The sequence below is a fragment of the Mus caroli genome, unplaced genomic scaffold (genome assembly GCF_978045245.1).
Source record: "Mus caroli unplaced genomic scaffold, Mus_caroli_1 scaffold_4, whole genome shotgun sequence".
NCBI lineage: Eukaryota > Metazoa > Chordata > Mammalia > Rodentia > Muridae > Mus > Mus caroli.
The window spans coordinates 100,881,415-100,896,947 of NW_028227259.1; the positions used below are offsets into that span (position 1 = coordinate 100,881,415).

At 43.7% G+C, this 15,533-nt stretch overlaps 1 protein-coding gene across 2 annotated transcripts in view; it reads left to right on the forward strand.

The window, feature by feature from the left end:
* Positions 1-15,238, forward strand: part of Fras1 (Fraser extracellular matrix complex subunit 1) — a 419,154-nt gene extending 403,916 nt beyond the window's left edge. For both annotated transcript variants that reach the window (XM_021162463.3, XM_029477538.2), the window contains 8 exons: positions 576-726; positions 1,741-1,848; positions 2,662-2,821; positions 3,629-3,745; positions 7,841-8,007; positions 9,293-9,498; positions 11,228-11,374; positions 12,384-15,238. In XM_021162463.3, the coding sequence (XP_021018122.1) occupies positions 576-726; positions 1,741-1,848; positions 2,662-2,821; positions 3,629-3,745; positions 7,841-8,007; positions 9,293-9,498; positions 11,228-11,374; positions 12,384-12,977 (1,650 nt within the window). In that variant the 3' untranslated portion in view covers positions 12,978-15,238. The remainder of the gene's footprint in view (positions 1-575; positions 727-1,740; positions 1,849-2,661; positions 2,822-3,628; positions 3,746-7,840; positions 8,008-9,292; positions 9,499-11,227; positions 11,375-12,383) is intronic.
* Positions 15,239-15,533: the final 295 nt, after the last annotated feature.

Genomic DNA, 15,533 nt, shown 5'->3' on the forward strand with positions numbered 1-15,533 from the left:
TACTCCAAACTCACAACCCCTGCGAAAACAGATATGTGGGGTAGGCATGCATGTGTGAGCGCATGTTTACACATTAAACATTCCTGATGGCATAAGTGTTGCTAAGACGACTCCAAAGGCTCAGGAGAGCAGTTTTATAAGAGCACCAGAGAGATTAGGCGGTCTCCTGGGGACATTGATTCTCAAGCTCCACTCCTGTCTTTGAGCCTTTGTCTCAGTGAGAGCCAAAACTTGTTAGCTGTTTGGTTTTCACTTCAAAACATGTTTAGCCTTACTAAATGAGAGAATCTGTAGAAGGATTTTCATCCATGGCATAGTCTCTTTAATTCAAATGTGTGCCCTACTTCCTCTGGTTTTGTGTGCAGCACTGCCCCCTACTGGAGAAAGCTTCAAGGCAGCCGACGTTTCTGTTTCTGTGGATGGATGGCACAAACCTGATGGTTCCTCCCCTACAAAATGAATGTTCTCTGTTCTCCATGAGTTTTCTTCCATTAAAGCTCTGGATTTTACTTTACTTTCTCTCCTATCCTCCCAGGAAAGAAGTAAGCCTGTTTCTTGCACACTTTTGTTGGCAGGTGAGAGATTCTGCCCAGTCGTTTCTGACGGTTCATGTGCCACTCTACGTGTCCTACATCTATGTGACAGCACCCAGGGGCTGGGCCTCCTTAGAGCACCACACTGAGATGGAATTCTCTTTCTTCTATGACACAGTTCTCTGGAGAACAGGTATGCCTGAGGACGTCCTAACTCTTCTACCTCACATTAGATCATGATAAGCAATGAACTCTAATGGCAACGATATTCCTGTGGTCTTTTAGAAAAGCGGAAGGAGCTTTAACTGGAATCCAGAAAGTATCCCAATCTGTTTGTTCTTTTGTTTGTTTGTTTTTCCCCCATTTTCAAGGTCCTATACCCCAACACAACCCCAAACCCACTTCCCATTAATTCCACTTCTCTACTCACCCCACCCTTTTCTGCAGTGACACCCTTCATCTGAGGGATCGATGCTGGAGTGTCATGAACATTCTTTAGACAGGCTTCATCTCTAGTAATTGAAAATTACATCCTTTGTTCCCTTAAATGGCTTGGGCTCAGACCATCCTGTTTGTTTCATACTCCCTGTGGGGAAGTAGCTCATATTCTCCCACTGGAGCCAAATTACCACTTGGGCCTTTGGCTCATATCTGTTGTTGGTTGCTTAACTTTTGTTTTTCTCCTCCATCGATTCCATTTTATTTTAGGTCATCTTGAACCCAATAGGCATGGTTCTTGTAACAGCCTCTACTCATTGTGTTAAGTCCACACAGATGACTTTCTAGAAGGTTCCCTGTCATCTCCATTGGTTTGAGAATAAAATATATACATCAAAGCTTAGGACCCTGTTAGGTCCTAAAAGTAAAGGAAAAATATAGTATAGGAAGCTGAAGTTTTAGATCCACTATTTTCTGAAATGGGACATTCTCTGCTTCTGGGGAAAGTGGTACTCACATAGATAAAGAGCCCAGTGTATGGACAGTGGACCTAGAAAAAGATACAGAGCCACAAACAAGAGCTGCTGTACTGTTCAAATCGACATTCATGTCTGTAATCATGCTTGTGTGGATATAGAACTACATCACATTTACCTAGATACTTGGATCTCCTTGGAGATGCCCCTGAGACCGAGTCTAGGGTAGTCAGTATCCAGAAGATGCTCTCCATACCCTGACTTTGACGTTTTCTTTGTGGTTGCTTGTCCAGGGATCCAGACAGACAGTGTGCTCTCTGCAAGGCTTCAGATAATAAGGATCTACATTAGAGAGGATGGCCGTCTCGTCATTGAGTTCAAGACCCATGCCAAATTCAGAGGTAGCTTCAATGCATTATTTTCCTAAGTCTTTATTAAGAAATAATTCAAACATTCAGAAAAGTTGAAATATTAGAACAATGAAAAAGTCAATAGTGTTAGCATTTTACTTTCTATATATGAACACACGCACATTCTTTTGGGTCACTGCTTTTCCCCAAACACTTCAGCAGATGTCAACTAAGAATAAAGAAAACACAATACCATTTCACATTCAGCAAACTTCACAGAGACTAACAGTTCTTGTATAAAGTACCCTTTATCTCACAAATGCTTTTCCTACTTGCTTTAGGCTTCTTTATATTTACTTTATGTCTATATACATAAAGGAGAATAGACCCAACCAATTTATTTCCATCCAGAATAGTCCATCAACTTATCCACCTTAAACACTCACACCGAACTTTAAGAATGATGATGTCTTGTTAAGTAACCTTTACCTTTTCAGAGACATCTACACTTGTCCCCTTCCACCAAAGACTTGAATATGATTAGATCCAACATTGAATTTCTACTTGTAAAACATTAAGACCCCAAAATGTGTCTGTTGAGTGTCATGTTTGGGTATAATCCGTGTCCATTTTCCCATAAACATCCATAGGATCGTATAAGAGCTCAGCACATTTCCACATGTGTTTACACATTATGTATGATCATAATGGCCATTATAAGTAGGGTGGTGGGCTGGTATAAGATGCTATAGTGTCTCAAGCATTGTAAATTATATTCTAAAGGGTATGCATGCCCTTAATTCTTTGCTGTCCTTAAGCAGACACTGTAAACTCACAAATCAAGAGTGTTTCCCTCTGAAACAGGGCAGTTTGTGATAGAGCACCACACCCTCCCGGATGTGAAGTCTTTCATATTGACTCCAGACCACCTAGGAGGAATTCAGTTTGACCTGCAGCTCTTGTGGAGTGCTCAGACATTTGATTCTCCTCATCAACTCTGGCGAGCCACGAGCTCTTACAATCGGTAAATACCATGCTGGAAGCTTCTGGGGCCTGACCTGAAAGCTTTTCAACTTCGTTCATGAGCTTGAAACATAGGCACTTAGAGATTCTTCCACAAGTTTCTGAATGTTCTCCTGTCTTTCCTTTAACCTGCCGGGGGCTGGGGTTGCTACCTAGCAACAAGTCAGTGATGGGCACAGAGACTTCTAGAGAATTTTGCGTCTTGCCATAAGCACACTGAGCCCCCAAGCCCCCATCCCCATGAGAATTTCTAGTGTGCTTCAACTTTGAAAAGGAATGAGGCCATTGAGGCTGAGAAGGAGACCTTAAAATCAAGAGCTAGCCAAATGGAGGTGGGTGTCCCTAGGACACTGTATCCATTCTGCTCAAGAGAGATGCTGTCTGCATGGTGTTTGTCTCCTTTTCTGCAACAGAGCCTGGCATAGTTACATTTTAACAGAGAGAAGCTCTTGTATTTAAGAGTATGTTAACAGGTTGTCAACTGACAAGAAATCCTAAGCAAATTAGCAAGCAGGTTTCCTTATCTCTCTTTGTCATCACCCGAACTTCGAATTTTCATTAGCACTGGGCCTTTTTTCAGCTTTCCTCGTAGAATGGACGTGAGTAAATGAAAAAAATTAACACCTTGGGGATAATACTCTGAATGTTAGAATAATCAGAGATGAGTTCCTGCAAGTGTCGCTTACAGAGTTGTGAGGGCATAAATGCCATCTGAGCCCTGCTTAACGAAGTCATATCTGTCTGGAGCTAAGTCTGTCTGGAGCTAAGTCGTCATCAGGTGACTACAGTCTGCTTTGCCTGTTTCCAGAAAGGACTACTCAGGGGAGTACACCATCTACCTGATCCCGTGCACCGTGCAGCCCACACAGCCCTGGGTGGACCCAGGAGAGAAGTCCTTGGCCTGCACCGCACATGCCCCAGAAAGGTAGGCCAATCTAACTGATCCTCACTGCTTCCATTTCTTTGTTTAAGAATTCTCCGGCTCACCAAAATGTTTCGGAATCCTGAAACGTGTACCCACCATGCTTCCATAGTCGTCCACCGATGTGTAGAAATATTGAGTCACCAACAGGCATAGCCCCAGCTAAAGCTGAACAAGGGAGTCTTTGGCCTTCTCGTGTCAGCTCTTTGAGCACAATGATCCTTCATGGTCTATTTAATGCTGTATGTTTTCAGTTGTGGGCATCTTATTGGTGGCTTTGCTCTTTTAAATGACTCCTAAGCAGAACACCAATGTGTTTTCTACCATTTCTAAGCACATAAGGGCTTTCATGTGCCCTGAGGAGTATTAGTAGATAAGCCCCATTCAGTCAAGCATGAATTATTGTGCTATTGCCCGTGAATCTGATGTTAATGAATCAACATTGTCTACTATTTAAATAAAGGGGTCTGCCAGGCGGTGGTGGAGCACACCTTTAATCCCAGCACTTGGGAGGCAGAGACAGGCGGATTTCTGACTTCGAGGCCAGCCTGGTCTACAGAATGAGTTCCAGGACAGCCAGGGCTATACAGAGAAACCCTATCTCGAAAAACCAAAAAAAAAAAAAAGAAGAAGAAGAAGAGGAAGAGGAAGAGGAAGAGGAAGAGGAAGAGGAAGAGGAAGAGGAAGAAGAAGAAGAAGAAGAAGAAGAAGAAGAAGAAGAAGAAGAAGAAGAAGAAGAAGAAGAAGAAGAAGAAAAGAAGAATTTTTAAATAAAGGGGTCTTTAAATGGGCATGCACATAAAATAAGGATGTGTTGGTCTATTGGTGAAATGTTGTGACCAGATGTTCATAGATAGTTAGTTCTGTATCTCCTGGGAGGAGGGGGTCCAACACCCACCAACTCAATGTTCATAGAGACTTTGTAGACTATGGAGAAGAATAAGAACCAAATATATGGATCTAGAGTGATGGCTCAGCAGTTAGAGCACTGGCTGCTCTTTCAGGGGACCCAGGTTCAATTCCCAGCACCATCATGGCAGCTAACAGCCATGGTACTTCCAGTTACAGGGAGGAAAACACCCTCTTTTGGACTCTGTGTGTACCGGGCACATTTGTGGTGCACTGACATACATGCAAACACTAATATACATAATAAAATACGATTAAAAATTTAACAGAACAGGCTTGTACCTACCTCAGGCTGGAGACCACATTAAACCTTACTCTTTGGTTCAGGTTTTATCAAGTGCTTTGCCCTGGTCTGAGCACTGAGGTTATAAATTATATTACAACTGTGTATTAAAAGCCACCTAGGTCTCAGGCACTTTGTAGTTTGGTGCCACCTGTCTGAGGACTGAGCTCACGTTGAAAGGCTGGGAATTGGCTGTTAGATTGGATAATGTCAGGCTCGTTGGTACAGAGACTGGTGAGCCTCAGGGTCTGCTAACCTGGAGGGAGGAGGTGAATCCAAGAGATGTAAGCAAGCAGGAACAATAGGAATAAAGAGCTTTTCTAAAAGGGATGCCAGAGAAGAGGTACGTTGACTGATAACAGATGAGAGGCCATACTTTTTCAGAGTTTGTATTGGGTTGTGCTTTTGCATAGAAAACAGTTCCAAATGTTCACACGCTGTAGCGGAAGGGAGAGCATGGGATGAAGCCAGGTTCTAGACAGTGGTAAAGGGACAGTCACAGGACAGGAGGGAAGGGCTAACTTTAGTTTGGAGCCAAGACAGTTCATCCATTAAACAAGGAAGTCGGGCAGAGCCCATAGGTTCCAAAGAAGTGAGAACTGGTAAACTGGGTGTCTAAGCCTAAGGAGGGAGCAAGAGGAGCCCTGAGGTCTGTGGGAGTAGAGGAAGTGGGCAGAGGGCCGTAAGCACAGCAGAGCACAGCCGGACACGCAGGCTGGATCATCTTTAAATGTCTGCATTATTGATGGTAAGCAAACTACAGATGCGAACATATGCATTTAATCCATATTGATGTATGAGCGTACTTGTGAAATATCACTGCAATCAAGACAATAAACAGCCGGTTGCTCCAAAAGTCTCCCCACACCCCCATGTCTCCCCTTCTCCAGGGGTCCCCCTCGTCTGCTGTCTGTTACCAGGAGATTGAATTCTCTAGAACCTTACATAAATGTTATCATACAATCTCAGTTCTTTTCCTCTGGCTCATCTCACTTGGCACACCTGGCATGCTTATTCGGTTTCCTGTGTTACTGTATAAGTAGTTTGTCTCTATTCTTGCTGAGTTGTATTACATGGTATGGAAATAGCAATCTATCAGTTCATCATTTGGTGGGCACTTGGATTCTTTCCAACTCTGAACTATTTTTAAATAAATCTGCCCTGAATATATATGTGCAAGCCTTATGTGAACACATGTTCTGTGTTTTCTTATGTAAATACCTAGGAGTGAGTGGATCATATGCTAGGTGTGTATTGAACTTAAAAAGTTGGCAGGCTATTTTCCCAAGTGATGTGTAGACGTCTCTGTGTCCCATGACTGTGGACAGTGTCCTTGGTCCTTTACACACTGAGAAGTGTGTTCAGGAATGGGCTGCAGTGGGTTGAAGAATTAATGGTGTGATAGGAGATGGGAGGAGCTGAAAGGACAGGAGACAGCAAGCAAGGTGTTTGAAAGTGGAATCTGGGGTGCTTGTCCATAGTAGCAATAAGAAAGTGGGCAGCTGCTGTTAGGAACAGACCTGTAGAAGGTAAGGAAATCAAGGGACAGAGAGGTAAGGATTTAGATGGCTTATCTGCCTGGGTGTTAAACACCATAATCAATGGATAGACTAATGCTTCAAAGTATTCCACCAGTCAGCAGCATAGAGGAGGGGCAGTGACCAGGAAAATCACAAAGAACACAGGTATGTAATCTGTTGGAGCATGCTAGGAAATTTTATTCTTCACCAAAATAACTTTAACTATGAAATTCTTTAGATATTCCATATATATGTAACCAATGTGTATTTAGCCCCAATCTTAAGAAACAGAACATTCCCAATGCTTGTGGGGGTTGTTTTTATTTATTTTATTGGGGGGATATTCTTCTACTTTGTTTTGGGGAAAGAGTCTTGCTGGGTAGCCCAGCCTGGGTTTGACCTCCCTATGTAGCCCAGGCTGGACATAAATCTGGCCTTTATGCTTCAGCCTCCCAAGTCCCAGGTTAAAGGCATGTGTCACTGTGGCAACTGACTGGTCCTGTCCAGACACTCACAGTGTTCTCTACACATAAGCTCTCCTTTTTTCCTACCCAAGTGACCTTCTTACAGGATATTTTTCTTAGAATCCCTGGTTTGTTTTATGATTGTGCTTCATGTCACTTTTTCCATGTTTTCAGTTTCTCCCTTTTTTTTATTATTGTTATTTGTATGTATGTATGTATATGTGTGTATATGCACATAGTCTTGTATCCACCTGTGTATGTGGGCATTTGTGCATACCAGAATAATCAATTCTCAGTACTTTCTTCTATCGCCCCTCTATCTTTTCTTTAACTAATCTTTATTCATACAATATATTTTTTTGCAACAGAGAGTTGGAAAGCAACTAATATCAACCTCCGGCCTCTACATGTGGATTCATAGATACATGCCCCACATACAAACATGCATTCACCCTACACATATCACGCATACATACACACACACACACACACACACACACACACACACACACACGCGCACACACACTTTGAGCAAAAAAAAGTGCACTGGTACCAAAGAATTCTAAGGACTAAATTATCCTAAGTAGCCTAGGCCAGGGCTAGGGCTATGATTCAGCTGGCAGAGTGTTGGAGTGATTTTAGCACTGTAGAAACTGAGAACCATGGGGTGCATGTCTATTATCCTAGCACCTGAAAAGAAAGAGGAAGGAAACATCAAAATTGTCCTCAACTACATGAGATCCTGTCTCAAAAATTAAAAGTGAATAAAGGAGCAGATTAGCCTCATGAAGACATTCAGTAAGTGGTCAGCACCCACAGCAAAGCTTCAAGCACTGCCAGGAAAGTCAGGCAGAGAGGACACTCAAATGCCCACGGGACCCTGACCCTGCCCTCAAGTGGCTCTCGCTTCTCCCACATCTAGGTTCCTGATACCCATCGCGTTCCAGCAGACCAACCGCCCTGTGCCGGTTGTGTATTCGCTCAATACTGAGTTTCAGCTCTGCAATAACGAGAAGGTATTCTTGATGGATCCCAACACGTCTGATATGTCACTGGCAGAGATGGATTACAAAGGAGCCTTTTCCAAAGGTGAGTTGCTTCCTCTGGCTGCGGTCAGTGGCTCCGCCTGGATAGGCGACTCTTCTGTGTGAGTCCCGGGGCTGGATGCATATCTTAACCCATACCTCAGTCAGCTAGCTCTTCAGGGAACATCCCCCAGGCCTCCATTCCAGGGAAGGCAAGGTGGAACTAAGAAAAGGACCCACATTGTTCCTTCAATTTATAAACGACATCACAGTCCCAGTGATCTGGTGACTGGCAGTGCTGCATTATGGGAAAGTGCTGGTGTGGATCGTGAGAGAGCTGGCATTTCTAATGCAGTTCTAACATGGTGTCTAACTTGGGGAAGTGACCTCTGGATTTCCTGGAGAGATTTCAGTAGCACTCCTATTGGCTTTCAGCTATATTTCCAGCACAGTGAACCTCCCTGGCATAGGTTCCTTAAGGGAACAATAGCAGGCTTATCTTTTGGGCTCATGGAAGAATTAAGGTGAATAAGAATTAAATTTAAAAACTTATAAAGAGCTTGAGACCACATGAGATACCTTAAAAGAAAGTTCCCACACTAGGATTCACACCAACCCAGTACTTAGCATTTTTACAGGGACTTTGTTTAACCTAGAATATGCTATCCTGTCTCCCTCTCCAGAATGTTCTGACAAATGCTTGTTCCTGTTTCAAGAGACAGCCCAAAGATCACCTCTCCTTAAACCCCTCCAGACCTCTCCCAAAGCAGATTCCATGCTATCCCTGCACCCATTTAACACCAAGTCCTTCCCTCTGTCGTAGCAGGTGACATACAGTCTCCAACATGCTATCAGAGTGAGTCGCCAAGGCCAAGTACCCCCAGTCTTAATCCTACCTTCACCACTTGCAATTGTGGTGACGTGTAACAATCCTCTCAGCCACCTGGTGCCTCAGTCTCCCTGGCTGGACGACTGCAATCCCCCCATGCATTTTACTGCATGACAAAAGTTTAGTTTAGTATGTGGCAGTTGCTGAATTTGATAAATGTCATCAATAAATGTTATTAATCTCTTTGCTCTCAGATCTGTCTCCTTATTTGCATCTCACTCACCTCTGTATCCCCCCTGCAGAGATGAGTGGTTGCCATATCATAAATGCTTCAGTAATATCAATGAATTAGAGGAGTAATAAATGGTAAATGTCTACCTCAGGGACACGTGGAATCAGAGCTCCTCACAGAAAAGTCACTTTTCCCTCCGAGCAAGTGTGTTAAGTCCTCTCTGCCTTTGACACATCTGTCTCTTTAACCTCCAAGTCCAATCTAATTGGTGCCTTTCAATCTTTCCAGGTCAGATCCTTTACGGCCGAGTCCTTTGGAATCCAGAACAAAACCTTCATTCTGCTTACAAACTGCAGCTGGAGAAAGTCTATCTTTGTACCGGCAAGGATGGCTACGTGCCTTTCTTTGACCCTACGGGGACGATCTACAATGAAGGGCCACAGTACGGTTGCATTCAGCCAAATAAACACCTGAAGCACAGATTCTTGCTGCTGGTATGCCCTTCACTATTGCTAAGGCTGAGGACCAGCCAGTTAGACATCTCCTTGGCTGTGAATCCTGGTGAAATAAGTTTCTTTTTCCTATATATTTGTTATTATTGTTCTTTCTCTCTGGTCATTTGCGTACGACATTTCCAGTTTACTAGGTATGGTGGGTGGCAAGATATACTGTTGTTGATATTCCAGAGAGAGGAAACCCTAAGCTGGTGTTTCTTCAAGTTGGCTCAATGGCCCTGGGTGGCACTTAGACTCCTTCCAAGAGTCCACACCGCTAAAATTGCTCTCCTAATACAATGGTGTCCTGGCCTTTTCACATGCACGTCCGCACCAGAAAGTTTAGTAAATACAATTCAGATTCCATGTTGTCCTTGGGGGCTGGAGAGAGGGCTCAGTGGATAAGAACATGCATTACTCTTGCAGAAGACTCAGGTAGGTTCCCATCACCCACATCAGGAAGCTCACACCCCCTAGGGAATCGAATGCCCTCTTCTGTCACAGGTCCTCTCCTCAAGCACTCAAGCATGTGTACATACATACACAACACACACACACATACACACACAGAGCTCAGCCAGTAAAGTGCTTGCCATTCAAGTATGAGGGCCTGAGTTTGAGCCTCAGAACCAACATAACGAGTGGGTACCTATAAGACCCAACAGTGCAGACAGACAAGAAGATATCTGCAGCTCACTGGCCTGCCAGTCAAGAAGCTCCAGTTTTGGTGAAAAAACCATCTCAAAAATAGGGTGAAGAATCGATTGAGGAACACACCCAACACCAATGATAGGAATCCACACACAAGTACACACCCCCACATGAATATGTCCATATAACATACAACTCTATCATCTATCTATCTCTGACTGTCTGCCTATCTATCATATATGTGTGTGTATGTGATATATGTAGATATATATACACACACATCTATGTACACATATCTATATATAAAATATAGATATAATAGATATATATAATATCCTCAATTACCTGGAAGAAGTTATAAATAGATAACTCCTTTTTTCCAACTATATAGCTGTGTTTGAAGCTAGATTTTCTTCATAACTAGCTAAAACAACATACTTTTAAGTATTTAAAAATTTAAATACCACAAAACTGAATATAAAAGCAGTTAGGAGAATCTCACAAAACCACGTCTCTTTGGGGAAAGAGATAATGTGGATATATTTTTCATTAAAAATTATCTTATTTAGGTCAGCGTGTAATGAACTTTTCATTGTAAATTTAAAGTGCATTAATATGGGAGTGTTTTATTTAATTGCTCAGGTCTAACTTTTAACACAGTAAATGTTGATAGAAGAAAATCACATAAATAGAAGTTCTTTGAGATGTTTGGATTTTTAACTGTGAAAAGTTAAGACTCCTAAGACTCAGTAGCTTGGGAACTGGTGGTTGCCTGTGTATGTCCAGCCTTTGAACAAGCAAAATGAATTCATTCACAAATTTTTTGTCAAGGGCTTTGTGAATGACAAACAACATCAACACACACACACACTTAAGTAAGCTGTGGTCTGTGAGAAACAGATTAGATAGAACCTTCCAGAATCTTCCTTTAGTGCTATCCAGAGGCAGCACTGACTTGCAGAGAAACCTTGCACAGAACACACTGTCCTCACCCAACCCACAGAGAGGAGGGGAGAATATCCTCCTCTTCTCAGTATTGCCTTTCAAATGCCTTGCCTCTTGCTGTTTTCAATCCTAGGACCGCAGCCAGCCAGAGGTCACTGACAAGTACTTCCACGATGTGCCTTTCGAGGCCCACTTCGCTTCCGAGTTGCCTGATTTCCAGGTGGTCAGCAGCATGCCGGGTGTGGATGGCTTCACCCTCAAAGTTGATGCCCTCTATAAGGTGACTCTGTTTCTTTTGATAGCCTTCTCACCGGGAGACCTTTTGCATTGTTATTAAACCTATCCTTCACTCGAAAGTGTTCCTACCCCCAGGAGACCAATGCAAGGATACAATTCTTGGATTTGCATCTGTCATTGTCCATCAGTACATGGACTGCTCTGATTTTTTTTTCCCTGTGTTCTTTTAAATTGCTACCTTTGAGGATGTCTGCTGAACCAGCTGTTTTCACAGGCATTGCGGAAACACTGAACAAAGTCATAAGTACAATGCCCGAGTTAGAGACACAAATGATCGGCATCAGATGGGGGTGGGGAATACCCTAAGTGCTAGCAACAAACATGAACCAACAAGGTCAAATTTTGCATTATTCTTTCTGTCTCCGAGTAGCTATCCATGACCTTGGGATTCAGGACAGTGGCTGATCTTCTGAAGTTATTTCAGAGCCATGAAGCTTTCCCAGACAGCCAGATGAGGAGGCAATCAAACGCTCTATGGTCTTCCTCAGGGGGGTGATCTAGAAAGCGTTCAAGTTCAGCAAATTATTGTCAGGAGTCTGTATATCATGCTTAGAATTATTTAGTGAAAATTTGTTGCATGACTCCATTTTAACTGAAATTCATCGGTAAATAGTAAGTTAGCATAAGGAGCGATTAAAGGGCACAGAGAATAAGTTGGTAGCTAACAGTATTATTCCACTGCTATTAATAAAGGCCAGTAACTCATAAGCATTCATTTAGCTAGAGAGACCATGAAATAAATTAGTCAACTATTCCACATGAGTCAGGAAATATAAAAGAACATGTATACCCAAGACCAACATAATCTGGAAATAAAACGGAATCCCTAACCCTTCACTTAGTATCTTAGGACCTAGAACATCCATTGTTAATACTTTATTTAATACCATTTCTCTGTCCAGTCCTATCATAGCAGATGTCTTTCCATTTCCCTTCTTCTGAAATGCTCTCTGCATAACATGTGTCTTGTCTCCGCCTCTCTCCCCCTGCAGGTGGAAGCAGGACACCAGTGGTATCTCCAGGTGATCTACATCATTGGCCCTGACAGCACCTCAAGGCCACGGGTCCAGCGCTCTCTCACGGCCTCTCTGAGGCGTCACCAAAGGGACCTGGTGGACCCCAGTGGCTGGCTGTCTCTTGATGACTCCCTCATCTATGACAATGAAGGAGACCAAGTCAAGAACGGCACCAACATGAAGTCCCTGAACCTGGAGATGCAGGAGCCCATTATAGCTGCTTCCCTGTCGCAAACCGGAGCCTCTATTGGCAGCGCATTGGCAGCTATCATGCTTCTCCTATTGCTGTTTCTGGTGGCCTGTTTTGTCACCAGGAAATGCCAGAAGCAAAAGAAGAAACAGCCTCCGGAGGACACTCTGGAGGAATACCCCCTGAATACCAAGGTGGATGTAGCCAAGAGAAATGCAGACAAGGTGGAGAAGAATGCCAACAGACAGTACTGTACCGTGCACAATGTCAACATACTAAGTGACAGTGAAGGGTATTATACGTTCAAAGGTGCTAAAGTCAAAAAACTGAATCTGGAGGTCAGAGTCCACAACAATTTACAAGATGGGACGGAAGTTTAATGAGAAACCCTGAGATGTATTTTCTTTTTTTTCTAAAATCCTTTTTATAAAACGGGGAGAAATACTGGTATTTTTATAATCTTTCAAATTAAACAAAAAAAAGGGAAAACTAGCTTTGAGTGGCGGACAGCACACATCGCATGCATCAACTCACAACTGAGCTACCTCATGAAACAGAACCACTGAGACACCCCCCCTTCCCCTAGAGTGTCAGAGTAGGGTTATGCCTACAGGTCCCTGTAACAGTCTCAGTGGCCACACAGAGTGACTCTGTAAGGCTGGCCGCAGACGTGGTTTAGGATTAGGACAGACCCTGGACAATTCGCTTCACTGATTGGATCGAGAAAGCTGGGCTCTGTGGGCAGCAGATATCTGCAAGTACAAACAAAGCCTGTGGTTTCTTCCTCTGCCCCAGCTCTCTTCTGTGTGGGCTTTTCTGGACTTCTGGACAAAGAATACAGAATGCTGACACACAGATTCCATTGACAATTCTAATCAGCACAACTTAGACATCTGTGCACTGTGCCCACTTGCTATCCTGTGCGGCCAGGCCTCTTAAGTATACTTGGGCTTTTCTAGAGCCCTTTTTGAATGGGGATCTCAATATGCTTTAGACTGGAGTGCTTAAAGGGGAGGACTCCAGCCAGGGCCATGAAGAGCACTGTGAAGTACCACAGCCTCTGCATGCCAGAGATACTTTTAAAACTCAGCCCCGCTTCCCCAGGCATTCTGTGGTTCATCAGTGCATAGGGAGCTCATGTGTTTGGGGTTGTTTTGTTTTGTTTTGTTTTTTAATTTTGTTAGTGATTTTTGGAAAGTAAGCGAATCATTTGAGTGAGTGAATTTCCTAGAGGTTGGAATGAAACCAGAGTTAACAGATACACATGGGGCCTGTTTGCTGTGTGTCATACAGCAGATAGAGCCACTGTCCCTGGTGCGATAGTCCGGGGACTTCTCTCTGGGGGTTCTTTTCTGGTAGCTCAGGCTCTTAGTTTCTCCCACATCAGCACATGACAACCCACATATATGTATGTGGCTTTTACATAGCATAGTGTTCACATATCGACTTGAATATTCTGTGTGTAGTGTGCACACAGCTTGCCTTTGTTTTCTTTTCTGTTTCTACCTTCTGGGTACAACCTGAACCGTGCACATTGTGTTTTTAACCAGAGGCACAATTCCATTAGCCAGAGCGACACCGTTCTCGTGCATGGCACATCCGATCAGTGAGTAAATCACAGAGCGTCCGCGTTGTGTCATATCCGTATGGAAATGACCCAAACTCATTGAGAACATTCCAGACTCCTACTAAAATCTAGAAGGAATGAACCATGAAAGTTTTACAGGCAACTCTGCAGATCCCCGAGCTAAGAGCAGAGCCTGTGTGAGCCACGGCTGGCTCTTCATCCTTCAGCAGTGCCTTGCACACTACAAGCGTGCAGAAATGTTTGTTGAGTGAATGAATGGACGGCATGCAGAGTGAATGATAGACAGTAAACAAAGGAAGAGGAGGTGAGACGTTATGCTGGCAGTATTACAGGGTGTGTAGGGATGGTCTCTGTTGTATTTGATTTGTGAAATAGTCCTTCAACTGAGAGGAGAAAAAAGGCACACTTTTAGGTGGGTGTGGCCGGTGGTGTATCTGGGGTGTCGGGAACAGAAATGACTGTGGTAATGCATGAGCCGCATGTTGGCTTCCAGAGCAGATCTGGAGGAAAGCCGATTTCACATTTCGAAAGTAATGGTGTGTTCGTTCAGGGCAGGAGAGGTTGGCTGAGCCTAGAAATTCCTGGCTGGTCAGGTGCTCCTTCAGACCAGCTTGCATAATTCAGGGCAGAAAATTCTGAAATTGCTTCAAGAATCTGGAATCGCTACCCATCTCTTGCAGCAAAGCTGATGAGCCACGCCCTGGATCTCCAGGACAACAGAGAGGGCTAGAGTGCAGACAGGAAGCCAATCATCTGTAGAGCAGCTTCCCATTGGCTCATTACTGGTCACACCTCCCGCTGTCCAGATGTTCGCACATTAGAGCTTTCAGTGGGCTCCACACCCACACACATACCTTCCTTTACACCCAGTGGGACACATACATGTGAAGAGATGGCAGAGCCTGGCGCGGGAAGAGAGGCCGAATCCGAAGGCCTTAGTGTACAGGTGGGCAGTGAAAGACAGGAGCCTGAGTGAACCTGGTCGTTGTGAACTCTGGATGAGAGAACAGCCCCTGAAATAGCCCTGCCTCCCAGCCTCGCCCCTAAGACAGTTTATTAGAAGCCAGCCTTCTCTCGAGGATGCCCACTTCTGACACAGGAAGCGTTAAGAGGTATAGAGCTGAGATTTGCCTTTTGAGGGATGTTGAGTCATTCATTTCATTTACGTTTTGTACTTCATCTTTGGGACTGGATAATTTGGTGACTAATGTTGATTCTATTTCAATGAAAGCTTTGCTTTCAGCGTTTCTTACTTCCTCACTAATGCCTTGTGTGTGTTTTTACTAACCTTTTAGATTATACCTTCAGGTGAGAAGAACAGAAAAAATAAAATAAAATAAAATAAAAT